Here is a 26,165-nt window from a genome sequence, read left to right on the forward strand (position 1 = left end):
TGATATTACACCTGTGTGGGTATGCATCAAACACTTCCTGCAAACACCTTACAATCTGTTACTTACTTGAAATTCTGTTGACTTTTCTGGTTTCTCTGATCACTGAGCTGTGCAGTCATGAGTTCAGGACTTCACTTTGAACTGTGAAGAGAAACTGATAACTTTTCCTTATCTCTTCCTGCTCAGTGTCTCACCCCCAGGAGGTGACTTCTCTGATCCTGTCACGTCTGCTACACTGGGTATTGTTCAGGTACGTTCCAGAACGTTGCAGCTGTTCTGTCCACTTTGTTAAAGTCAAAATGGTTGTGCTTCAGGACATTTGTGCCAGTGGCTGGGGTGAGAGAGCTTTGATTTGACACAGGCGCAGCTTTGTAGGGTGCTTTGGAAAACGTTCTAACAGGTGACCTTATGAGATGGTTTCTGAACTGATGTGTTTGAGATCCCTTTGGAAGAGGGAGCGAAGGTAGCAATTCATTCCAATGCCGACTGCTGAGGAATATCTGTGTGCTTCCTGATTGCTGCCCATTGAGCTGCACTTCGGATGTGTCTCTCAGCTGAGAAGGAAAGCAAGCCATTCTTGATACAGGTGCACTGAAACCACAAAATATCCTCAGAGAAGCTGATGGGGAGATGAATGTCTTGCAATTGTTTGCAGTCCTATTTTGGGAAAATCAGTTACATCTAATAGGTCTCCACTTTAATTACATGCCATCATCAACAGTGTTTTTTATATGGTTGACTGCTCCCTCACAAGCAGTCTCAAGTAAGTCTGAACTCAGCTTAAAAGGTGCACCGTTTTTTGAGAAGAGTATTTGAAAGTCACTGCTATAGTTAAATTAACATAAGGCAGGTTTGCTTTTTCTCTCTTGGGCTTTCATTTGTGATAGCTTTTGCTATGTTGTGATAGCTTTTGCCATGTTGTGTTCGCTCAGACTTGCTTTCTGTATTTTTTTTTTAATTACCTTTAGTTACTTTGGTTCACTTTTGATTTGGAACACTGATTGATCTTTGTGGCTTCTGACAGGTTTTCTGGGGCCTGGATAAGAAGCTGGCACAACGCAAGCACTTCCCGTCCGTCAACTGGCTGATCAGTTACAGCAAATACACACGTGCCCTGGACGAGTACTACGACAAGCATTTCACAGAGTTTGTCCCTCTCAGGACAAAGGCCAAAGAGATCCTACAGGAGGAAGAGGACCTTGCAGAGATTGTGCAGCTTGTGGGGAAGGTGAGTAAGCTGTGAGGAAATGTGGTGTCCATGAGCCATCCTCCATTTTCTTACGGCTAGCACAGGCTTTTGACATGTCTTAGACCAGACCCTACAGATACTGCAGAGTGCGAAAAAGCCACTGGGAGATTGTCACTCTCCTGCCTCAAACTGTTTTATTCCAGCTTTATTACATGTTGTTTGTCTTTCAATGGCAAATAATTTTTTTAGATTTGCTAAACCTTGGCTTGATGCTACTTTACTTTCATAAATTCTCACGTAAATTCACTTGCTTGAGTGTTCTAGTGTAGCTGAAATGCTCTCTCTGTTCACGGGTATTCTAGCCCAGCCAAGATGAGGCCTTTCACCAGATCTTGCCTAGTAGAATTCTCTTCTCTAAATGTGTCTTTGAAGAAAAGGAAATGGGGTCACAGGGCCTTCTGCAGTTTTCTATTTACAGAGCCATGTTCTAAAAGACCAGTTTACAGAGCAGGGTAGAATTGGTTCCTTGGTGTAGAAGGGATATTGATAAGCCAGTGTTGTGACTAGGCATTTATTCCCATGATAGAAGTGTTAGAACTGGTGATCCTCAGAGATGTTATCTTTGACAGTTTCTTTTGGTTTAGGCTTGGCTAAAAACTGCAACAAACCTTTAGAAAGGGGGAATTGTGGAAAAACAGTTAGATACTTTTTTTCTTTTTTTTAATCTCAGAATTCTGTTAGTCTCCTTGTGAAATAAGGTCTAAACTTCCTGTCTAGAAAGCAAGCTGGGGTACTTAAAACTCAATTGGCCCAGTTTAGCTGAAGTACAATGAAGGTGGAGAAGCATGACCTGTGGTGCCAAGAGCAACAGTGTGCAGTAGGGTTGTGGCTGTCCTGTATTGTATGACAGGCATTGTCATCAACTCCTTTTCTTTCCTTGAATACCAGACAGGAAAAGACCATTGGTGACTGTGCAGGCTAGTACAAATCCTTAATATTACTTCTTGACCTAGCATGCTGAGATCTAGTTTTTCTTCCACAGGGGTTGAGGAAGGTAAGAATGAATTTATCTCTTTACATAGGAAGGTGACGTTTCAACATATCTCATAGCAAAGCCATGTGAACCTTCTGTGTCTGGTGGCTTTTCCATTATCTTAAAGGAAGCTTTCTTTCCATTGTTTCTCATCAGGTAGAATTAAAGCAGAATTACTGAATGTTTGGCCCATCTTAATTTCGCCCATCAGTTAAATCGGCTGTTCTATAGCAGGGAATGAGAAATACCCAAAAGACGTAGTTTTGCTTGATACCTTCTTAAGAGGGTGCAAAGGACACAGGTATTGAAAGATAGCTCTTCTTGGCCAGGGCATACTGTGTCTTCATGGACCTGAGTACTAAACTAACTGTTTACCTTACTTTTCTAGGCTTCCTTGGCAGAAACAGATAAAATTACCTTGGAGGTTGCCAAGCTGATAAAAGATGACTTTTTGCAACAGAATGGTTATACGCCTTATGACAGGTGAGATCTGACTGGGCACTCTGCCCTCTTAGTCCTGTGCAGTCTGGACTTAGACAGTTATTTTACTTGCAAACTGACCAGTGCTGAAATGAAATGGAAGAACTGTGCTTAGGCAGGCCATCCAACGATGCATTCACATTGTCTTGCCCAAGGCATGCAGACCTCTACTGAATGCAGTACACACCATTTGGGGTTCTCATCTATTGTTCAGTTAGCCAATGTTCCTGCAGTGTCTCTCTTCTGAGGAGAAGAGGACTGCTTTATTTTCAGAGACAACGTCCAAAGTTGTCCTGTTTGTTCCATCAGTGCATAGGGGACTGTAAGAGTCTGCTTTCAGTTACTATTGCATAATTCTTGAGTAAGTTTGAGCTATCAAAAGAAACTTACTCTTATCTTTTTCCGTAGTGCAGTGCTTATTATCCCAGTCTGCTTTGCTTCTTTCCATGCTATCCCTGTGTTTTCACAGCCTGGCAAGGGGTTTTTTTGTACTTCATCTCACTCCCCAGCCCAGGTAGATCGGGAAGTCCTGAGTACTTTATCACTAAGAATGTAGACATACATCATTTTGTAGTGGTGTGTGCCTTTGATCAGGTTACTAGGGCAGGTGTGTGTGTATGCAATAGGGAAGTACAGGAAGTAGCACATAAATAATAATGAGGTGCCTTTCATGGCAATCATCTACCCATTAAAAACAGAGCTTTTTGCATGTGAAGTGCTTGTTATAGAAACACTCCCTTTCCTGGGAGCAAAGAAACCTGCAGAGCTGTCAGGTTATCCTAGGCTGTTAGGAAGAAGCCTGCTCCCTTGATGGACAGAACTGGAAGAAGGAATTCCAATGGCTGCTCAGTTGTTTTCCTTTCCTTGTTAGCATTGGCACAGTTTGAAATGTGAGACTTCAAGAGCAGTGGTTCCTGCTTTCTCCTGTTCTGCCCAGTGTTTGAGTGCTACTTCAGAAACCTCACTTCAGGATGATTTGGCCTTGGCCTGTGATTCGCCTGTTTAAAAATGTGGGACCTATCTGAGGCAGCTCCTCTCCTTTGACACTATATATTAAAAATACCAGGAGTAAAGCAGGCTAGTACTCTTGCTGTCAGGTGAGAATCCAGAGGAGCAAAGGCTAGTCCTGTTAACTGTTCCAAGATGCCTGATGGGTCCTCTTCTTTTCCATCAGGTTCTGCCCCTTCTATAAAACAGTGGGAATGCTTTCCAATATGATTGCATTTTATGACATGGCACGCCGTGCTGTAGAAACCACAGCTCAGAGTGACAATAAGATCACGTGGTCCATCATCCGAGAGAACATGAGCGAAATCCTCTACAGACTTACCTCCATGAAGTTCAAGGTATGTTTGTAAGGAAGTGGGCTGCTCTGCTTTCTGGGAGCTTCCAGGGCCTCTGAAAGGCTGTGATTCAATGGTGATGGTCCAAGACCTTAGGTAAAGGTCTGTGAACCTTTGCCATCATTTGAATACACTAAAGAGTTGTTTGTGGGTACAGGAACAGTTGCTACAGAAATCTGGTCTGGTGGTGCTGCCTGCACAGCCTTGGCAACACCACCTTCAGCAGCCTCTTTTATGTTACTATAGTCATGGTAACAGTACAAGCACCTTTCCTGTTTACTTTGGGGTTTTTTGATACAATTTGATAAAATATATAACATGTTCTGAGGAGACTATTATCAGATAAAAGCAGCCTGAATTTTAAATCCAGGAATGTGCTAAAAAGTGAATGATAGAAATGTTGAACAAGCTATTTTAAATGGAAGTTAAGGAAAGAAATGCTAGTCTCCTGCAATAATACATGATGTGCCCTGTGTTTGGCTTCAGGACTGAAGGCAGGCAACTAGGAGGAGAGAAAGGGAGGAGTAACTTCAACATGGGCTAAAGAGAAAACAAGTGGATTGGAGCACCTGCTCTGGGTAACTTCAGTAGCATTGTTTTAGGGTACAGCTTTCCTAAAACTCTTCCAGAGCATGCTGGTGTAGCAATTACTGGTAGGACAGTAGTAACCTGTGATATTGGCTGATGTCAAAGTAGCTAAGGAATATTGTCTATGAAATATAATGCTTACTCTGTTATAACTCGCATAAGTCAATATTGCAAATCTTTCAAGAACAAGTACCTTAGGATAAAATTGTTTAGAATTAAGTGTTCTGCCATGCCAGTCTTCCTGCAGGGTACTGGCTTGTTTCTGCAGTAGGCAGATCCCTGGAATATATTCTCAAAGCATCAAGAACATAACAAGATACACTTGGGGACATGAGCGTCTTTGAGAGCTGGTTATGTAGAGACAGGGGAATTAAAACACTCTACAAACCCTGGCCACCAGCAGCCATCTGGCACACAGCAGAGTGCTGGGCAGCATGGCTGAGAAAGTGACTCAGAGGGTGAATATATGATAAGTGGAGCCGACCCTTTAATAGTTATGAAAGGAAAATTATATTCCCTGGGTAAGTCTAAAAGGTATGAGAGTTTAGATGTTCTGTATCTGGCAGTCTGGGTACTTTAGAGAGGCAGTTTAAGAAGTAGTGCATCCACACATGTAAGTCCTCTGTGTTTCCCAAGAGATGCACTGGCCCAGAGGAACTTATCACTTGAGAGGGTAATGGTGAAGACATTGAAATGATTTCAAAGCCTGGCAGTTAATGCTTCTTGCAGACAAAACTTTGCAGCCTCAGAGCAAAGCCGATTGTTGCATTTTTTGCCTTTGTCTTTCATGAAAAGTATTCTGAGAAAATGAAGCTGTACAAAGATAGTTTTGACCTTCTTATGATTACATGATAGATTTTAATTTTGAAGCAAGCAACCTCTGAGTGATGGCAGAGCAACTCTTGCACTTATTGGGGATGCACCCCTAAGAAAGTAAAGCAGAGCATTTGAGTCACAAAGATCCTCACTGCATTTGGTGTGGGGATAGGAGCTGGTATTAATCACTGCAGCTCTTGAATCACACAGCATTAACAAAGACCCTCAGTATTGTTGATTCCTCTCCAAATCAGTTGCTTTTCAATACAGTAACCACTGCTCACAAAAAAAAAATTCTCTGTCCAGTATCCATTCTGTCTGCTCACTGAATGTGGGAAGAGAATGAGATTTAAACCTTGCTGGCTTGTGAGACAGATGGGAGGAAAGACAGAGCTACAATGCTTGCTCTGCAGTTAGCAAGTGTTAATCCTGAGGTCGAGAGGTTACAGCACTGGCGGGGTTGTCTTAAGTACACAAGGCTTTTCCTGACTGATCTGTTTATTTGCTGTGTTCTTTCAGGACCCTGTCAAAGACGGTGAAACAAAAATCAAGGCGGACTATGCTCAGCTGTTTGAGGATATGCAGAATGCATTTCGCAGTCTGGAAGACTAGACTCGACCTCTGTGACCACTCCACTTTGTCCTCTCAGTTCCTCATCTCAGCTCCTCTGCTTCCCTACCTTACAAGAATGATGCAACAGTACTTGAGTTGATAAATTACCCTATGTTTTCCCTGTTCATACTCAGAGAGTGTCTTTACAAAACATTCCTCTTAGTTTGTATTTGGCATTGCTTTGTGTGTCTGAAATGGTGAGTGATGTGTGAATGAGCCTGGTTGAGTGAGGAAATGCTGTTGTACACTTCTAGGGTGGGAAAAATTTAACCTTTCCTCTCCCAGCTCTCTTGGTAACCAGTCTTTCGTCTTGGGATGGAACCAATTGAGCTGTACTGGCAGAGGAGGTGTAGGTCTTCATGCAGCCATGCGGTACATTGCGAGCTGGCAGTGGTAAGGGCATTTACACCTGGCACTTTGCTAAGTGACTATCAGATGTAGAACTCCCTGTTCTCAAGCAGAATTTTTGACCATACTCTGATGACATGTTGATCAACTAAAAATTCTTCACTACTCTGTAACTTCTCTCAGTTGAGTCTGTTGGTATTGAAATGCGGTGGTAGTTGTGGTTCTCCCCAAGAAGGGACTAACTAGAAGATGAGCACATACAAGCAACCAGTATAATTTTGTGCACTGGAGAAATACAATTTTATCTTCCTACGTAGTGCAGATAGTACTGTTGGTCTCAGAATCAGCTAAAATCAAAGCCATAGGTGCTTAGCTTCCAGCAGGATTTTACCTTCTTGGCTCCCACTCACCCCATAAACCTTTGTGACACTCAGCTGCTGTAGTTTGTGAAGCTTGTGACTGCTGCCATGTATTGCAGGATGTAGATGGCAAGTCACAGTGATGCCACATGTGTGGACCAGAATGCAGTCCTTCCTTGGTGGTGCTCTGTCTGCCAGTGCAGCTGCCCCCCAGTGCAGTGCCTGGGTCATACCAAGGAAAGGAAAGCGTGTGCTTAGCCTTCCTCCTCCACCTGTGCTCACAGGGCCTGATGGGTGGTGGCACAGAAGGTCCCCAGTTCCTGTGTAAGAGGAATGTATGATGCTAAACTGGGGATGGGGGATGAACAGGGGAAGGTTGACGAGTACAAAATGTATTTACTCCTGCTTTGTTGATTACGATGCGAGAGAAACCAGTGACTCTGGTCTTCTGCTCTGTGCTCTGGAAGCACTGTCAAGCAGCTGAAAATTGCTGTCTCTTGAGCTTGTTTATTGGCAAAATTAGAATGAGGTGAGGAATGAGCAGAGGACAGCCTTTCTGTCAAAGTCCCCGAGCCCAGCACTCATCCCATTGCTGCAGAGCAAGAGAGAGAAATGCTGGCATCCTCTCCAGTCTGTCCCTCTTGCTCGTGTCAGGTGGCATCCAGTGCTACTTGGCTGTGCAGCACCCTGTGCCCAGCTGGGTTCCAGCTGCCATCTGCTGCTTTGTTACAGTCCCGAGACAGTACCTGTTGTTGGTGACACTGTGCCTCCATACGCGTTCAATTCTGCACTGAAGTATTTCCACCAGCCGCCAGCTTTGAACAGTAGTGACGCAAAGGGATCTTGTGCTATGGACCAAATGCTGCCACTTCCATTATGGTATCAACCCACTGTTTGTCAGGGGAGAGCCCAGCTGAAACTTAAAGGGATTAACTGGTTTTGGTTCTCCCAAAAGAAACTGCTCCTCCAGCTGATGTTCTGGTAGCGAACGCTTAAGTTTACAGCTCACTAAACTTTTGATGTATGCTGCTTATTTTATCAATGAGCATGTGTGAATGAGTGGTCACCATCCAAGCCCTTGCTGGGCTCCTCATCATTTGTACCCTTCACCACTGTACAATGTAGCATTTCATGCTAGAAACCAGATGTTCTTATCTCTTTAAATAGAAGATGTTATAAACTTTACAGAAGATGTCTGAGATAATGCAGTTCTAATATTTATTGTGCTGTACCTGGCCCTGAAGTGTGACCAGTTCAAACAGTTTCATATATATTTTTGTCTTTTTTGTTTTGTGTCTGTTTTGAGTGTTGAGATTCTGATGTTCACTGTGTCCTGCAAGTCTTCCCTCCACAGCTGTGGGAGGAATTACAAGATGGGCAGAACCCCACCACCTACTTTATCTTGTATATTTCATAATGTATGTTGCTGGAAATTGTGTAAAAAAAAATAAATTTAAAAAAATTGTTGAAGTCAATGAAAATAAAATTGATTTAAAGTAGGTCTTATTTGTCCTGTTTACTTATGTCAAACCAAACCTGTGCCACAGTGGTGTATGTAGCAGACCATCAGGAAAGCTCACAGCTTGCTTAAAAAAATTACTTCATCAGTTTAGGGATTTCTTTAAACCTTTAAGCAGCAGTGGGGCAGGGATGCTTTACTTCAGTTCTCCCAATTCCAGTACAGCTTGCAGGATCACAGAAGTATTAGGGTGGGAAGGGACCTCTGGAGATCTAGTCCAACCCCCCTGCTGAGGCAGGGTGACCTAGAGCAGGTGACACAGAAACTCATCCAGGTGGGTTTTGAATGTCTCCAGAGAGGGAGCCTCCACAGCCTCCCTGGGCAGCCCGTTCCAGTGCTCTGCCACCCTTCATGTGGCAATTTCTTACTCATATTGAGATGGAACTTATTGTGTTTTAGTTTATAGCCATTGTTCCTCATCCTGTCACTGGAAACCACTGAAAGAGACTGGCACTGTCTTCTTGGCACCACCCCTGAGATATTTATATGCAGTGATGAGATTCCCTCTCAGTCTTCTCTAAACAGGCCCAGCTCCTGCAGTTTCTCCTCATAAGACAAATGCTCCAAACCTGTAATCATCTTTACAGCCCTCCACTGGACCCTCTCCAGTAGCTCCTTGTCTTTCTTGTACTGAGGAGCCCAGAACTGGACACAGTACTCCAGATGTGGCCTCACTAGGGGCAAGTAGAGGGGGAGGATCACCTCTCTTGACCTGCTGGCCACACTCTTCCTGATGCACCCCAGGACACTATTTGCCCTCCTCACCACAAGGGCACACTGCTGCCTCATGGTCAACTCGTCATACACCAAGACTCCCAGGTCCTTCTGAGCCGAGCTGCTCTCTAGCAAGACAGCCCCCAGCCTGTACTGGTACTTGGGGTTATTCCTCCAGGAATCAACTTGGACATTACGTGAAAGAGTTATAATGCAGTAAGTACTCTTGGGGGAGATATTTTTAGGATTACTTTTATTACAATAAAGGTGTAACTGTAAGCTTGCCTTTTGCTGCTAGTACCTGCCATGCACGCTAATGCAACAATTGCAATTGAACCACTTTATGGTACTTAGCTAAGCCTTAAAATCTTTCCCTGCTGTATACCTCATGCTGTGGAATATACCCCCTAAAATATCAGCTGTGTGTTTCAGATAAACCAATTGGAGCTTTGGGATCAGAAGACGAGCAGCACTGCCCCCCACAGCAACTCCTTTTAAATAAGGAGTTGAGGCCTTCTGTAAACAGCAACAGATAAATTAAGGATATACTAAAAGCATCACATTTGGGCATTTTTGTACATTGACCAGTATGTAACACCTCTTTGAAGAGAGTGTTCTGACATTTTATGTAATATATTAAGAGATACAGCAAGCTGAAGGTGTTCAAGTAATTCTACCACCTCGCAAAGGGGTAGAAGTCACAAGCTCATTCCTGGCAACCACAGACTAGCCAGTAGTTCTCTGTGGATATTAAGAAATCCATCAGGTGAAGTGATGAGTTCAGGTTTTGGCAGTTTGGAAGTTACCAACTGGCAGCGTCCTCACTTCATCCACTCGGCTTTTGTGGATCTGAAAGGCTGGTGTCACCCAGCGGCCACAGGAACACTGCTCACCCCTCCAGCTGAAAGAGCCCAGCTTCGATGCACATTTGGGACACAGAAGCTGCAAGAAGAACACAGGACTCGGTCTAAGGCATGTGAGATGTAGATCTCGTTAAAAACAGACCAAAAAGGTAGACTGGGATGGCTGTATTGCTGTTTAGCCCTGAGGTGTAGCAGGCAGCTGTGCTGGCAGAAGGGATGGTGTGGAAATGCAGCTGCTGGGACCTGGTGTGGTTCCATGACAGTTTTACCAGGGTCGAGAAAGACTCAGTCAGCCTGAGACCACAATGGGTTTTTTAAGTCCCACAAATGTTTCTCATACTAAAACAAACAGCAGATAAACCCTGTCCAATACCCTGGTGTTCTCAGCCCAACCCAAGCAACAGCTCATTTCCTTGTAAAAGGGTATTTTACATTTAAGAATCTGCCCATAAGCTGCAAAGTTCATGCCAGAAAGGCTGGGAGACCCAGGTCCCTTGGGGGGGGGGGGCGTTCTTTCAGGGAACAGACAGAGTTTGTTTTGCCTTTGAAAAAAAAACAACCAAACAAACCAAAAAAATAAAGCGCATGCTCCACCTGTCCTTCCATTACTCCAAGCAATGCTGGCTCCATCCACTGCACAGGTTCAATGAAGTAAGAGGTGCACTTTTCATGGCCATTGCCACAAAGCCGTGCAGAGTCCGTTATCCTCTTGTGGGCAAAGGCTGTTGGTCCGCTTCCCTCCATGTGGGACAAAATGCTGGAACTACGGAACAGAGCGCGTCTGCCGTCCATGACACAGGGGGGGGAAAAAGAAACAAAATAAATGCCACTTTTTAAAATGGGGAAATCTACAGACAATAGAAAACAGGGATATGAACCTCCTGACAGTAAGTAATTACACAGGAGTACAAATCCGACATTTTTAAAAATTAGTGTAGAAGGCTTGCAGGCACTGACTACATTCAAGGCTGCTCCTTAACAAATCTAGGGTTTGTGTAGGCCGGGACTCTGTCCCAGAGCTGTATGCTGTCTTTTATATTTTTAAACAATTCCTGACTAGTAAAACCTAAAATCTACAGTCATACGCTTGAATAAACCTACACCCAGGCCATAGCAGGATTATTCAATTTCCCTTTAAGCAATCCATAAAAAGTAGTTAAAATTCACTGAATCCCCAAATCTACCAGAAGTTTCTTCTGGAGAAACCGACGGTCAAAACTCAAACTCTAAGCTAAGGTTTAGGAGCAAAGACTCCATAAAGCTAAGTGGAATCATGCTTGCCTACAGAACATGGCAGGTGAGGTCGCACCAGTGCTGCATCACAAGTTGTGAAAAGGTTTGCATTTTGTACTTTGATTTGATTTCTTTTTGGCACACACAGTATGGAAACTTAGGCAACAGCTCATCCTTGACTTTACGATAATGACATGCCCATTGATCTACATGGGCTCTTCTTCTCTTGAGTGGATTCCACAATGACATTTTAAGGAGAAATACAAAGTATTTTTTATATATATATATATATGAATAATTATTTATATATCTAAAGTACCTGCATTTCCTGCACCTGTAGAGAACCTCTGTGTTTGGAGTTTGACATATACTGGTTGGATCAACAGCAAAGACTTCTCGGGGCAAGTCTTGAGGTTCTGCAGAGGGGTCAGTAACAAGTTGTGGATCAGACCAAATCAGCCACACTGCATTCCTGGGAACAAGACAGGACTGCGTCTCTGCCCCAGCCCCAGCATGCAGGACCCACCTTCTTCTCTTTCATTTTCTTCTCACCAATTCCAGTAGATTAAGCTAAAAATGAAAGAGCCTCATCCCACCACACCTAAGACTGGGATTTGCTTAATGCAAGAAACTGATATCTAGACTATGGCCTTAACAATGGTAAAATAGCTGTAATTTGCTTTATTTTATTACTTAAACAGAAAGTAAAGGCAGAGGAGGTGTTGGAGCAGTTCTGCCAATGTTTTAGTGCATGCAATACAGAAAGTCAGCTTACAAATAAGAACTGATAAAGACAATGACACTTGAAGGGTGACAGCACTGTCATGCTGGGTATGCAACATCAAGATCTTGCAAGAAAAGCTACAGATTATTATTTTATTAAAAAATTACACATATGCACACAGATTTATCACAGTTACCCTCCAGCAAATTGAAGTATAAAAGTTGACTTCAGATTTCAACTTCATCTCAAGTTTTGTGTGTTATTTTTAATTTTTTAATCTCATTGACTTCTTTTCTGAGGATGTTGCTTGCTTTGCCAGAGACACAAAAATCACGAAATGTATCAAACTGACCTTTACCATTTTTGCACTTTGCTAAAAAGCACAGCACCTTACGGATCTTATTTCTCAGGCATCTCTCAAAGGCACATTTTTTCTCCGCTGATTAGCTGGGGCTCTCTAGGGTCAGCACGATGTAAATGCTTGCCTGGCCAACTCCTGGCTCGGCTGCTTTGAGGGCAAAACTCGAAGCCAACCCTCTTTGACACGGCCTTCTGTGTTCATTTCGGGACAGACAGGCCCCACTTCGGACACTGCCCCAGGCTTCGCTCCGCGCACCCGCCGCTGCTCCCACTCACCGGAGAGCCTCTCGCTGAGCATCTCCAGCCGGTACCGCTTGTAGAGGACGCTGCCGCTGTCCACGGCGCAGCCCATGGCCTCGTACAGCTTCAGCTGCCCCTGGAAACCCGGGTTCACCCTGCGGCGGGGGCGAGAGGACAGCGGGGTGAGGGGGCGCCGGCCGGGCACGGCGCGGGGGGCGCGGGCGGGGCACCCACTCTGCGTCCGGCTTGGCGGCCCTGACGGCGGCGAGCGCCTCCTCACAGCCGAGCCCCTGCGTCTTCATCAGGTAGGCGGCGACCACGGCCACGCTGCGGCTCACCCCGGCATGGCTGCAAGGCAAGGGCAGGCCGTCAGCAGCGCGGCCCGCGGGGAGCGCTCGGCCCCGCCGCCGCCGCCGCCCCGGAGCTCACCAGCGGACGAGCGCGGCCCCGCCGCCCGCCCGCGCCGCGCCCAGGAACGCGGCGCATTCGTCCAGCCGGCTCAGCAGGTCCGTGCCGGGCTCGTCCCGCGCCCTGACGTGCATGGCCCGCACTCCCGGCACGGCCGGCGGCTCCTCCGCGTCCACCGTCAGCACCGCCACCACCCCCGCCGCCGACAGCGCCTCTGGGCACGAGCACGACTCCGCGCCGCCCACGTAGAGCCCCGGCAGCACCGCCACCAGCCCGCCGGCAGCCGCCGCCGCCGCCGCCATGGCTGCGACGGGCGTGAGGGGAAGCGCCGCCCTCGGCGTGGCGCGGCTGCGGCTGCGCTCCCGGCACCGGGGTCAGGGCGCTGCTTTCATTTTTGGCCGCCGGCGTTTAACTGCTGACTTCCATTGTAATCCTTACGCATCTGTGCGTTCCAGTGCAGTTCTCTCCTCCGTCCTTTTCAAAATCAAGGGGTCTCCTACCTCCCCATCTCCTTACAAATGCTCAGAAAGCACGTATCACAGAGTTCCCACGGAATCACAGAATGGGTCAGGTTGGAAGGGGCACGGCGCGTCATCTGGTGCAACCTCCCTGCTCAAGCAGGGTCATCCTAGAGCACATGGCACAGGATTGCATCCAGATGGTTCTGGAATATCTCCAGTGAGGGAAACTCCACACCCTCTCTGGTCAGTCTGTTCCAGTACGTGGTCACCTGCACAGTAAAGAAGTTGTTCCTCATATTCAGGTGGAACTTCCTGTGCATCATTTTCTGCGCATTGCCTCATGTGCTAGTGGCTGGCAGCACTGAGAAGAGCCTGGCTCCATCCTCTTGGCACTTGGCACGGTCCCCCTCCCTTTTTTATATCATTAAAGAATCTCCCAGTATGTTGTTATTAAAATTCCATTATTTTTAAATTAATTTTGTGGGTTTGAGGTCTCCATTTGCTACTGTTAGTATGTTTTCTCTCAATTTTTATTTTTTTTTCTTTGGAGGTGGGGTAGAAACAGCTCTTCAACAATCAGAGTGGTTTTCTGGTAACTGGTTTCTTCCAAGTGGAGTTGATAGGCTGCTCTTTCGAGATGGGTGCCTGGATTTTGCTTCAGTGCAACTTCCAGTGGGGGGCTGAATAGATAAAAGCAGATCAGAGGTGAGCACCACAGGAAAACCCAGTGTCTGAACTTCCAGTTCTCATTTTTGCTATTCTTACTACTCAGAGAAATCTTGTGATGCCAATGGCAAACGTGGTGTGAAAAGGAGCAGTTATCTGGGAAGCTTATGGAAGCCACATTGGTATCCAGATTTGTGATTATGAATACTAGCTTGGAGATTAAAACCAAAGAGCAGGGCTGTGAAGAGCCTTCAGTTGCTGATCCCTGGCTTCTTTATAGGATGGTAACTGCCAGCAGGAATTCTCCATCTGAGCTGAGTTTGCCTACAGGAAAACAAGTACATGGAAAGTTTGCTGGGAAACTTATCAGCTTATTGCTGAGGTCTGTTACATGGTCACATTTACCTAAGTGGGAGGGCAGTCAAAAGCTCACAACGTTTGACTTTAACTCTTTCTAGATGGAAGCTTCTTATTCAGGACTCAAACTTCAAGCACCTTTTTTAATGTCACGGGTTTTCCATCCCTGTGAACCTTTTTTGTCACACACCTTATGAACTGGTTATGCTTCCCATTGCAGCCTAACTGGAAGCCAGACCAAATAATTCCTCATTGGCCTTGTTGGAAACATATGAATGGTTCTTGCCATTGAAAATCAAATGTCTGGTCCAGCCTGAAACTGCCTCACTGCTTTGTTTTATAGTAGCCCTCATGCAACAAGTAGATTTTGAAGACTTAAACAGGAACTATAAATAAATCCAGATTTTTATTCTGATCTCTTACTGTTAACTGAGCTATTACTTGTATACAGCGCTGAAATCCACAGAATCATAGAATATGCTGAGTTGGAAGAGACCCACAAGGATCATCAAAGTCCATCTCCTGTCCCTGCACAGGACAGTCCCAAGAATTACACCATGTGCCTGAGTGCATTGTCCAAACGCCTCTTGAACTCTGTCAGGCTCGGTGCTGTGACCACTTCCCTGAGGAGCCTGTTCCAGTGCCCAACCACCCTCTGGATTAAGAACACAGTGTAGACAATCCAATGCAGCATAGACAAGAGGCACCACATCCTCTGGAAATCTTTGATTCCAAAGTTTGCCACTGAATACACAGGTGCAGCCACCTTTTTTCTACCCATCATAGGGTCCAGGTCTGGTCTATGGCAAAATGAGACGGAGCACTCACTTTTCCTCCTGCAGATAAGGATACTCTCCCTTAGCTCTTAACAGGATACCTGCACAAAGTACTGCCACCCAATGCATTGCCAGACTTAGCTTTTCTTTCTTGTCTCCAGAGATCCCAATTCTTCATTTAGTACTCAAGCCTTTTTGTCCAAAGAGATCTCATAGCTGCAAGTTTTACCCAGCATAGGCCAGAATTTGCAAGTTTCTGAAGAGAGGTAAAATGTCAGATTTCATTATAAAGGGCTATGCTAAGGCTCTCCCCATGTGGGACATGGAACCTTACCCTGTCTCCACTCTATGGGACAGGAGAGCCTGAAAGGCCCAATTACCTGTCACTGGAAGCATTGTTCCAGCACAGATCTATACAAGACAGCTGTAGGCAGAGCTGTTGCAAAAACATCTGCAAGGGCCTCCTGGATCCTTGCAGGATGCTGACTAGCCATGGAGGAGGTGAGAATGGCAGTCCCCTCAGACCTGATAGGGTGAGACTGAAACCTGTTGTGAAGGGAGATTTTTATCCCTTTCCCACAGAAAAGGCAGATGGATCTGGGGTACTGCAGAGCAGCTGTCCTGCTACAGGAGTGATGTGCCACCACAGAGATGCTGTTGGGGGTGCTACCCATGAAGCATCATCAAGGACACCTCCTCACCAGTGCCAGCAGTTGTCAGTCTTGCTGGGAGATGGACAGTGGGACAATGGCTTCCAGAGCTGTAGAGTTTCCATGTACTGCTGGTGGCGTGCAGAACAGACTGAGATGGCTCTTTGTAGTTCAAATGGGCCCCAAGGTTTCTGTGAGTGCCAGTCCATAGCACCAAGTTTGCTGCCACCCTGCTTCTCCTCCCATGCTTACCCTAGTGCCTGTGTGATTGTGCAGCAGCCCAGCTGGCAAGCTGCCCCAGGCAAAGAAAAATCTCCTCTTTGGATGCATCTGTTCTAAATCGCATAAACCTGACCTAAAGGAAAGGGTCTGACTGTATCTGAGGATGGGGTGTCTCTGACAGCTCCCATGTAGATTATTTTAAGCTACATAACTGTGCAAAATGTCCCCTTCCAGTTGCTATTTCCATCAGTGAGAAATGAAAGGTTTAATGAAAAAGCATTAAAAAATGCAGACAACTTTTCAATAACAGCCTGTATAATCTAGCATGTGAAAAAAAACATAATGAAAAGAAAGACTGATGGAAATTAAAACCGGATCAAACTGTGTTTGGACCTTTACTTGTGAAAGCAGATAACAATTGCACCAAAATATCATGGCAAAAAACCAGATTATCCCTCTCTTGAGCAATCTGAAGGAAGTCTGCAGACAAGTGCAAGTTGTTGAAGGGGCTATGAGTTTTACTGTGGGATTATATTATCCACGGGCTATATAAGTACTAAGAGGTGGTTAATCATCTTTGTTAGCCTCCAAATCTGTGAATTTGCAGGGACAAACAGTATCATCTGCAACGAAAACCAGGCAGGGCTTGCAGATGCAGAATCCCAAGAGGCTGATATAGTTGTTGTGTGACCACTACACTTCTCTGTACCGGTGGAGAAGGAACGTGAAAAAGATGTGATTTCAAAGCGAAAAGCTATAGTGGGGGGAAGTACAAAGTCCATTGGGCAGAGCCCACAGATCAATCAGTACCCAAGGGCTTCACACTACACAACCTTTGCTGTTTCTCTCTACCCCCTTTTGTTGTGTTTGCCACCTGCAGCCTGAGGCAGTGTGTCCTGAATTTGCTCATGACTCCCAAATTGGAGTAAATATTTTTTTCAGTCTGATTAGCAAACTCTTGTTCTCCCCCCCGCCTCTGCCTCCCTCCCATCATCTCCTCTACCACCGAAAATTTTGATGGTTTGTTCTCCCCTGGGTGCCAGGAAACCGTGTGACTAATTAAGCAGTTGGGGCGAGCTCAGGTGCAAGGAAAAAACAAGTCAGATGATGGGCTGCTGCCCACTCGCTCCAGCAAGTGCATTCCATCTCTGCATGTGTCTGCCCTGCTGCTTCATAAGGCAAAAGAAAATGCCAGGCTTCTCTGGGCTGCCCACTCTGCATCCTCACAGCACAACCATATCAGCAAAACCAAGTCTCCTGCTGCAGAAGCAAAAGTATCGAGGTCTGGGGAGAGATGTAACCACCTCTTCCCTCCCTGAAAAATTTGACCTGTGTACTTCATCACACAGCAGGGTGGCTCTGCTCCTTCAGATTTTTAGGCAGTTTGGGGAATGTATATCAGAGAATTTGTGAGAAGAGTCTGCAGCCCATAGCCCAAGTTGCCAGAGGTGGCATGCAGCAAAGTTATGAAAGGGCTAATGGCTGGGGACAGATTCAAAAAGACATATGTGAGAGACAGCAACTCTGGGTCCCTGTGTCCTCTTCGCATGTAAATGGAGCAGGAATTTGGAGCTCCCACTTTGCATGAGTCCTGCTGGTGAAGGAGCCTGGTGGCATTTCTTGCCTCTTGGAGAAGGAGTGTCTCTCATCTCTTGCTGAGCTCAGAACTGTGTGGAAGCTGCGAAGTCCTACACAGTAGCATCTCATCCCTTGGAGCAGGGGATTCCCAGAAGTCACAGTGCTTCTAGCAGCAAATTTAACCTCAGATTTTTTAAAGGCTGCTGCTTCCTGCATTAGTACTATCTGTGCATCTATACTGGACTCCACATCCGTGTATCAGAAGAAAGGATTGCTGCATCTCCCAGCAGAAAACCTCAAAGACAGAGGAAGCTAGCAACAGAGAAAGGAGCTCACTCTTGATTCTCTGCAGGAAGATTTCATCATAACCCCGTGTGGGTGGGATGTTCCTAACCATCTCCATGCTCTAAGCATCTGCAGACATGCAGTTACTCCACATGTCAGACAAAAAAGAAGAGTTTTCCAACTGCAGATTTGATGCTCAATTACAGAATGGAGCCTGACAGCTACTACTACTGGGTATTAATAACTCTGCTTCACTTTATGGCTTTAACAGCTGTAGCAACCAAGATTTATGATGACACATTATGTTCAGCAATGCATCATGTAAGGAAACTAATCTGACAGTGCCAGGTCACTGAGCTGACTTACAAGCTTTTAAGTGGGCTTCTTCTGCCAGATTTGCTGCCCTATTCACTGGATAAAAATGAACAACTTGCACAGTGTTAATAAAACTCTGTACTTGCCTCTATTTTGGCAGTTCACAGACTCTTTTCCCCCATCACACTGCCATCCCAGGAGCCAATTGGTCCTTCTTTATTCCCCATCCTCTTTCTGAAAACCCTTTGAAAAAGGTCCAGTGCTGTGTATCCTGAAGAGGGATACACCACAGGACAGGAGGAGAGGGATGAAGCTGGGAGGAAACACTGGGACCACAGACAGAGATGAGAGATGGAACAGCTATGAGAGAAGGGTGAGATGATAGTTGTACGAGGGCAGAGGGGGGACTGTGGCTGCCACTGCTCACTGTCTTGCAGCAGGAATTTATCTATATCCCAGTCACTCTTAGAGAAAGGATGGCTGGCAAAGATTGGGATCATCCACTACTTCTCCCCAGACTTGGAGTTACAACTGACAGAGGGAAAGTCAGTCCTAAATAGAAGTTGAACATTAAGATTGTACATTGGAGTTGGGTCTGGGTCTGTGTCAGCCACCTCGGCAGCCACAACACCTGAGCAGTAACCCATGGTTTTTAATCTCTCATCTCAGCAGTGGGCTGTATATTTCCATGTTTTCCATCCTCACAGCACTGTAATCCACTGCACAGATGCAGGTGGATGGATAGCAGAAGGCAGCTTCTCATCAGTTGTAAATGGGCTCATTCTCCCAGTCGTTCATTACTCAAAGATGCATTCCTCATTATTCTGGTAATTTACCCAGGAGTCTGGTCCAGCTGGCTTTAACGGCATTTCCAATTCCTACCCCGTGGACCCTTTCTGTGGGACCCATGAAAAGCAATTAAAAAGAAGAAGTGTATGGTCAGGAAGTCTAAGTTTACTGCAGAGAGTACTGCGCTTCCCCTGACAGATACTCAAGGTCTGCAAGTCGAGGATGCAGAAAACACCCTATGACAGAGTTGAAATACCTCTTTGTGTTTACAAACTTTTTTTTGTGAAACAAGAAATTGTGAACAAATAATGTAAAGTATGAACCTTTGATTAACACTTTAACATCTGTAATAGCAGTATGTGCTGCAGTTTATCTGTGCCTGTGTTGGTATCTAATTACTTTTTTTCAAAAAGGAATTTAATTGCTGTTTGCCTGTGGGGCAACAGAAAATATACTGTTCAAAGTCATCAGTTATTGTCATAAGACAACAATATTTGATGCAGAAATATTGCTGAAGAAATATTCTTAAAAGGTGAGATTATTCACTGTTTTAACCTCCAAGTGAGACATTTCCTCACTGGCGGTTATGCCTCTCTCATTTCTGGTACTACTTGTCTTGAGTTCCCTACTTCTCTGTCTAATTTTAGAAACACAGGGAAAAAAAATGTTGAGAGAGATCTGGATCCTCATATCCAGCTCTGTACCATCACAGACACTCATATTACATATTTTCTTTTTCAGCTCTGTCTTGAAACTAGTTTTATTCCACTCCCTCCGTCCTGTGATGCTCTGAATTAATGATTATCTCATCCGACAAAAAAGATTATAACTTGCCTTGATTCTTGTGTCAATGTTATACTTCAACTTAAATAGTTCCTTTTTTTTCCTGTTATTTATCCCCATGGTTGGCTATTGCAGGAAAATAAATAATTAAAATAACTAAGCCGCTCCTATATTTCTGCTCAGCTTTGGCTTTCTTGGTGCAGCAAGGCAAGTCTATTTTGTTTGCTAGGCAAAGAAGAACTTTTCAGTTTTCCCTTACAAGGTCAGCTTTTCTCTGTGCGTATGCAGGTTTTAACTCATTTTTCTTGACTGTGTATGACCAAACACTGTAACAGATGTGGTGGTAGGGGAGTGGTTTTGCCATTGCTTTGTAAGTACTTTTTTAAAACTCTACTAGAATTATGTCAGCTGGCTGTCCTAGGTTAAGTTTTGCTTCCCCCCACCCCCAGCAAGTCTCGATTATCCTACAAAAGGCAAATACCTTGTGTCCTTTCTCCCCTGCGTTGCTGAAATGTTGTGTTCTCAGTAGAAATCGTAACTTTTGCCCCCAGAATGCACAATCTTGCACCCTGCGCTATTGAACACCAGCTGATTTTTATGATGCTGCATCTCCAAGCTGCTTCTGTCTAATTGTTTCATCCTCCTCCTCCATGTCTCCAGAACCTCCCACAGCTCATCAACTGTGATTTCCAGTAGCACACTGTGTCAACACATGCACGCTGTCATGTCCTTGCAAGCACACCCTTGTAGGTTCTGTATGAACTCCTAGTTTGGCTGTTTCTGGTGGGGCACCACAGAGAACAGTTTGGCAGAGCTTGGATGTTTGGGACCTATGCTGACGGTTGCTCTGTTTGGGATGGGGTGCCTTTGGGGAAGCCATGCTGTGTTTGTCAGCTCTTCATCATAGTCCACTGAATCTCAGAATCACAGAATCAATTAGGTTGGAAAAGACCTCTGAGATCATCGAGGCCAACTCTATGAACAAACACCACCATGTCAACTAGACCACAGCACTAAAGTGCCACATCTGGTCTTTCCTCAAACACCTCCAGGGACAGTGACTCTGCCATCTCTCTGAGCAGCCCATTCCAATGTCTAATCACCCTTTCTGGGAGGAAATTCTTCCTCATGTCCAACCTAAACTTCCCTTTGCTCACCATAAGACTCTTGCCTGGGAGAAGAGGCGGCCTCCACCTGGCTACAACCTCCTTTCAGGTAGTAGTAGAGAGCCTCCCCTTCTCCAGCCTAAACAACCCCAACTCTCAACCGGTCCTCATAGGATTTGTGCTCCAGACCCTTCACCAGCTGCACTGCGCTTCTTTGGACTCCCTCCAGCACCTCAATGTCCTTCCTGAACTGAGGGGCCCTTGCAAAGTTTCCCCCTGTGCGGGGAGGCTGATGGGCGAGTCCCCGAGGTGGGGGCTGAGGGTTCCAGGGCGCGGGCGACCCCCCCGTCCTCTCCCCATCCCGACCGCCGCGGGGCTCCCCGGGCTGAGGGCCCGGCGGCCGGACCGGCGGCCAGAGCCGCCCCCGCTGCGGCGGGAGGGCCGGGGCGGGCCGGGCCGAGCGGGGCGGGCCGGGGCGGGGCGGCCATAAAGGGCCATAAAGGGCGGGCGCGGTCAGTGGCGGGGCTGGCGCGGTCGCTCGGGGTGCGCGGCGCGGCTGAGGTGAGCGGGGCTCCGGGCTCCTCTCCGGGGCGGAGCGGGCGGGGTTACGGTCACTTTGGTGCAAGCTCTCCTGGGAGCGAGCGCTCGGTAACGCTTTTGTAATGGTTGTTGATATTCAAAACGGCAGAACGCGGGTTCCGTTGAATCCCGGTGAAGGGATGAACGTCCCACGGAGGGAACCGGACCTCCCCGCCCTCAGCGCCACTGGGGTCCGAGGGGGACCTGTGACCCTGAGGGGGTGGGCGCCTGCAGTTTTTTGGGTGTTGTGTCAAGTTATGTCTTATTATGGCAAATTGCTGCTGCAGAATAGCACACCTCATCGTGACAAAGGCGAAGGTGTGTTGTCTTTGCTCCTTCTGCCTCTGATTAATAATCTTTAAGCTTACTGGTAAAGATACTTAGTGTCTTTTCCTTCCATAGTGGTTTCATTACCTGGGAATGAGTATCTTTAGGCATCAGATTTTCTTGTGTTGGGAATGGTCGGTGGTGAAACAAGAAGTATGTAAACTACTAACATCCCAAATACACTGAAGTCACTAAGATACTGTTGTCACTAATGTAAACCTTGCTGAGTAGGCAAATGCGAGTGATTTGGGAATGGAAGGCTTTGGAGGTTGGCTGCTTGAGAATTAAATTTTCTGCTGAATTGGAAATGAAAGAACTTTGTCTTCCTTCCCCAAGGGCAGCAGTGTGCGTTATTCTCCTAGGTGAGGATCACCAAGCAGAACTAACTGTGTGGGTGGGAAGCACTGGTCCAAGTCCTTTCTGGTTACTGGGTGATCTGTGTGTGTTGCCTAAGCCACGGAGAGGGCTACAAACAGGAAAAAGGAGAGGGAATATTTTCAGAGGTAGTAGCTGGAAGCACTTGCAGCTTTAGTTAGAAGACTTTTGTGTTCTTTAGTGATCTGAAGAATATAATGGAAATACAAGGAGTTCACAATGGAAATATACTTTAATGCACTTGAAGTGTCTGAGAAACTTCTGGCAGGCTTGATGCCTTTGGGTTTATGCTGTGTTGGAGCATTAAGGATTGAGCTGGGAGAACCTCTTGATTTATCCTAGTTTAATCATCTTGTGAGTCACAGTGTTTTTGTGTTGTGCCTGCTGGTGCTGATGAAACCCAAAGCAGCACAGTTCGTGATGCAGCAGCTCATACTCAAGGACAGAAGAAAGTTCCCCAGGAGCATTTTAACCTTACTGTGTATTTGATCTAGGATGTGACTCTCCTACAGAGGTGGTGACAGGTCAAATGAGCTGCTCAAAAATTAAAAGCTGGAAGAGGAGGGGCATGAGATGACAATAGCTATTCTTTGATACTTGATTTAAAAACATTCTATGTTGTTGCATGTTAGGAAACTATATGGTTGGGGTTTAAAACATTCTTGGTAGGCAAGAGTTAATTTGCTTAAGTTTGTTTAGTCTGACCTTGGCAGCTGCAGTCTTCACAAGTACTTGGGGCAGAAGAAGGTGAGGCTTCAATTAGTCTTTAGCTGTCAGGAAGCACCTGGCTGCAATAGAAACCTGGAACACTTAAAAAAAGAGTATTAATACCAGTTGGAGTTGCATGACTTTAGAACATATGTAAGGATCTACATGCTTACATGTAAAAGACAAGCAGCTTGAGGAATCTTGCCACATCTGAGCAGGTCACTCTCTTGTGCTTAAAATGTTCACATAAGGCTGTGATCAAGTCTGGTTAGTGAGATTCTCATTGTTAAAAGAGTAACACTAACTTGATAGACATCATCTGAATACAATGCCGGCTCTTATAAACTTGTTTGCCCTTCACAAATGAGCAAAAGTTGGGGCAGGTATGGATATTTCCACAGAGGCGGTTTGGTTAGGCAGTGTCTCTGAAGAAGAGTAAAGAGTTGCTTACAAAGACTAGAGTCCAAGTTGAATGTTGTTACCTGACTTTGCAGCTGAAGTTCTGTCCAGAATGCTGAAGTGCTGCAGCTTTTTCAGGAGCAAGATGTACTTGGCCTTTATTCTATAAGGGATAGATGCTGGATGGTACGGAAATAAAAGTCTTTTATGAAAAGGAAGAAATTTTCTATTTCTGGCATAATTTAAGTGCTTTCAGTGGACTAGATGTCTAAGCCCCGAAACTAACACCTGAGTGTTATCTACTGTTGTGTTAGTTGGAGGGAGCAGTTTGAGCTTTATATGTATGATGAAACAACTTCAAAGCTTTACTTTCAAAAATGCTTTGCAGCTCATCTGGCTTCAGCTGGTGCTGCAGATGACTTTAAAGTTGGGTAAAGCTTTTGTGTTATCTTTGTTGATAATTTTCATTTCATATAAAGTGCTTTTCTGAAGTAACTCTAACTTGCCAAAAACCAAAGACAATGACAATTAATTTTTTTTTCTGCTTGCACCAATAGAGAAGCTATGTATCATGTCAGGTGGAAGGCTTGCTGATAATCATTAGTACACAGAACTACTTCCTTCTAATTTGTCTGTGTGAATAGACAGAAAAACAGAACCTAGGAATGTGCCTAGGAAGCATAAACAGAAAGTCTGACTTGTCTTTTCCTTTTTATATTTTACCTCCCTACAGTTTCTTTGGAGAAGAAAAGCCTTAAGATGGCAGGCAAAGGAAGTAACACAGCAGACTGCATGTCATGCAGTGTACTGAACTGGGAGCAGGTCAGCCGTCTGCATGAGGTTCTTACAGAGGTGGTTCCAATCCATGGACGAGGTAACTTCCCAACACTGAAGATAACTCTGAAGGACATTGTTCAGACAGTTCGGAGTAGGCTGAGTGAAGCAGGCATTGTGGTACGTGATGCCCGTCTGAATGGCTCTGCAGCTGGTCATGTCCTGGTCAAGGATAATGGGCTGGGATGCAAAGACCTGGATCTCATTTTTCAAGTTTCTCTTCCAAGTGAGGCAGAGTTTCAGTTAGTTCGAGATGTGGTCTTGCGGTCCCTCTTGAATTTCTTGCCAGAAGGAGTAAGCAAGCTAAAAATCAGTCCTGTAACACTGAAGGAAGCCTACATCCAAAAGCTGGTGAAAGTGTACACAGGGACTGACCGTTGGAGCTTGATATCACTTTCCAACAAGCATGGCAGAAATGTGGAGCTGAAGTTTGTAGACTGTATACGACGGCAGTTTGAGTTCAGTGTGGACTCATTCCAAATCATACTGGACTCCCTGCTCTTTTACTACGACTACTCAGAAACCCCCATGTCAGAGCACTTCCATCCAACTGTGATCGGGGAGAGCATGTATGGAGACTTTGAAGCAGCTTTTGACCACCTTCAGAACAAACTGATAGCTACCAAAAATCCTGAAGAGATCCGAGGTGGTGGGCTTCTGAAGTACAGCAACCTCTTAGTCCGAGACTTCAAGCCCATGGATAAGGATGAGATCAAAACCTTAGAGCGCTACATGTGCTCCCGATTCTTCATAGACTTCCCAGACATCCTGGACCAGCAGCGCAAGCTAGAGACCTACCTCCAGAACCACTTCTCCAAGGAAGAGAGGAGCAAATATGACTACCTCATGATTCTGCGCAGGGTGGTGAATGAGAGCACAGTCTGTCTCATGGGACATGAGCGAAGGCAGACTCTCAATTTGATTTCTCTGTTGGCGCTCAAAGTGCTGGCAGAACAAAATGTCATCCCTAATGCCACTAATGTTACCTGTTACTACCAGCCAGCACCTTATGTTAGTGATGTAAACTTCAACAACTACTATCTCGCAAGTGCTCCTGTGCTGTACAGCCAGTCCTACCCTACTTGGTTACCTTGCAATTGATGGCTTCACTCGAGTGTTCCTGAATGGAGGCTACTGAATGCCAAGATGCTGAGTCTGTATATATAGATAAGTAATAACTGCCAGTTGGATGTTTTCTAATGGAAGCATGACTGCATTGAACTGTCCATTTCTGGTGTGCAGTGGGATTATGCAACCAGATGACCTGCTATGAACCTTTCAGTGTATCTCTACAAATGCCAAGAAGCCTTATTGTCTCTTCATTGGGAGAAGAGAACCAGCAGTCAAATGTTAAGAGGAATTGTTAAGAAACTGTACTAGTTCTGGAAGTGGCTATTCAGATGTGATTTAAGTGAAGTATCCAGTAAACTGGGTTAGTTAATAGATTGTAAAATGCCTTGTGCGGAAGCTGCACCTGGAGTAGCAGCAAAACTCTGCTTTCTATTGCATAACCTAGTTATTCTTCCCCAGTTCAAGTTCTGGCCAAACTTCTATTGAACTAATAGACTAAACTAAAAGAATGGGTGCATGTCATGCTTGGGTTGCTTTCACTTTTTGGCTGTGTAGAGGTGGTAATGATATGGGTACTGTCTGTCTTGTAGAGGGCCTAAATGTTGTTTCCTGTAGTACCTACAGATATGCGGTCTCACCTCAAGTTCAAGATTAATTTCTTGGAAGTTGAAGATGGATTCCTAAGTCTATCTCTAAAGCGTACACTGGCTAAATTTTTCCTGAGTACCAAAATCTGGGAGGTGGCATCTCTAAACATGTACCAAAATACAATCTAAAACTTGGCAATGCAAAAAGTCCTTGAAATTATGAATTGAAGCTTTAAATAGAGTTGAAACCACAGTTTGAATATTTATGATGGAAAAGTACTCTTGAGTCCAGGATCAAGCTGAAGCCTTTCTGACTGTATCCTTCAAAACAGTTTTTAGCACAGTTGGAAAGTAACACTGCTCTTATACTGAGTTTGGCCCAATTTTCTTCTTCACAGGTCCACACCAAAAAACAAACCAAACCAAAAACCAACCAAACAAAAAACCCCAACCAAACCCAAAACCAAA

At 45.4% G+C, this 26,165-nt stretch overlaps 3 protein-coding genes across 8 annotated transcripts in view; 2 read left to right on the plus strand and 1 right to left on the minus strand.

Moving 5' to 3' along the window:
* ATP6V1A (ATPase H+ transporting V1 subunit A) overlaps positions 1-8,267 on the plus strand; it is a 29,069-nt gene extending 20,802 nt beyond the window's left edge. For both annotated transcript variants that reach the window (XM_027653555.1, XM_027653554.1), the window contains exons 11-15: positions 187-250; positions 1,025-1,228; positions 2,611-2,705; positions 3,877-4,048; positions 5,969-8,267. In XM_027653555.1, the coding sequence (XP_027509356.1) occupies positions 187-250; positions 1,025-1,228; positions 2,611-2,705; positions 3,877-4,048; positions 5,969-6,061 (628 nt within the window). In that variant the 3' untranslated portion in view covers positions 6,062-8,267. The remainder of the gene's footprint in view (positions 1-186; positions 251-1,024; positions 1,229-2,610; positions 2,706-3,876; positions 4,049-5,968) is intronic.
* Positions 8,268-9,239: 972 nt separating this feature from the next.
* Positions 9,240-13,154, minus strand: DUSP12 (dual specificity phosphatase 12). Its single transcript, XM_027653684.1, has 6 exons — positions 12,851-13,154; positions 12,656-12,769; positions 12,458-12,576; positions 11,417-11,513; positions 10,459-10,645; positions 9,240-9,943 (listed from the first exon to the last, which is right to left on the minus strand). The coding sequence occupies exons 1-6, from the start codon at positions 13,129-13,131 to the stop codon at positions 9,782-9,784; spliced, it is 960 nt and encodes a 319-aa protein (XP_027509485.1). The 5' UTR covers positions 13,132-13,154; the 3' UTR covers positions 9,240-9,781.
* Positions 13,155-20,905: 7,751 nt separating this feature from the next.
* Positions 20,906-26,136, plus strand: TENT5C (terminal nucleotidyltransferase 5C). 5 transcript variants are annotated; one of them, XM_027653672.1, is made up of 2 exons: positions 20,906-20,926; positions 23,939-26,136. In XM_027653672.1, exon 2 carries the CDS (start codon positions 23,965-23,967, stop codon positions 25,138-25,140), a length of 1,176 nt encoding a protein of 391 aa, XP_027509473.1. In that variant the 5' UTR covers positions 20,906-20,926; positions 23,939-23,964; the 3' UTR covers positions 25,141-26,136. The 5 variants fall into 5 exon arrangements, with proteins under 5 accessions (XP_027509473.1, XP_027509471.1, XP_027509469.1 ...); XM_027653670.1 differs by lacking the exon at positions 20,906-20,926 and adding an exon at positions 21,346-21,378; XM_027653668.1 differs by lacking the exon at positions 20,906-20,926 and adding an exon at positions 21,535-21,714.
* The last annotated feature ends 29 nt before the right edge of the window (positions 26,137-26,165 follow it).

The sequence above is a fragment of the Corapipo altera genome, unplaced genomic scaffold (genome assembly GCF_003945725.1).
Source record: "Corapipo altera isolate COAL_440 unplaced genomic scaffold, ASM394572v1 61, whole genome shotgun sequence".
Classification (NCBI taxonomy): Eukaryota; Metazoa; Chordata; class Aves; order Passeriformes; family Pipridae; genus Corapipo; species Corapipo altera.

Excerpts from the sequence above, each read along its gene's own strand:
- DUSP12 (XM_027653684.1), bottom strand. The coding sequence starts at position 13,131 with ATGGCGGCGGCGGCGGCGGCTGCCGGCGGGCTGGTGGCGGTGCTGCCG. Across the intron at positions 12,770-12,850 it reads GGGGCCGCGCTCGTCCGCTG|CCATGCCGGGGTGAGCCGCA; the intron begins GTGAGCTCCGGG and ends CTTGCCTTGCAG. Across the intron at positions 11,514-12,457 it reads GCTCAGCGAGAGGCTCTCCG|AACCTCAAGACTTGCCCCGA; the intron begins GTGAGTGGGAGC and ends ACCCCTCTGCAG.
- TENT5C (XM_027653668.1), top strand. The coding sequence starts at position 21,537 with ATGAACGTCCCACGGAGGGAACCGGACCTCCCCGCCCTCAGCGCCACT. Across the intron at positions 21,715-23,938 it reads TCATCGTGACAAAGGCGAAG|TTTCTTTGGAGAAGAAAAGC; the intron begins GTGTGTTGTCTT and ends ACCTCCCTACAG.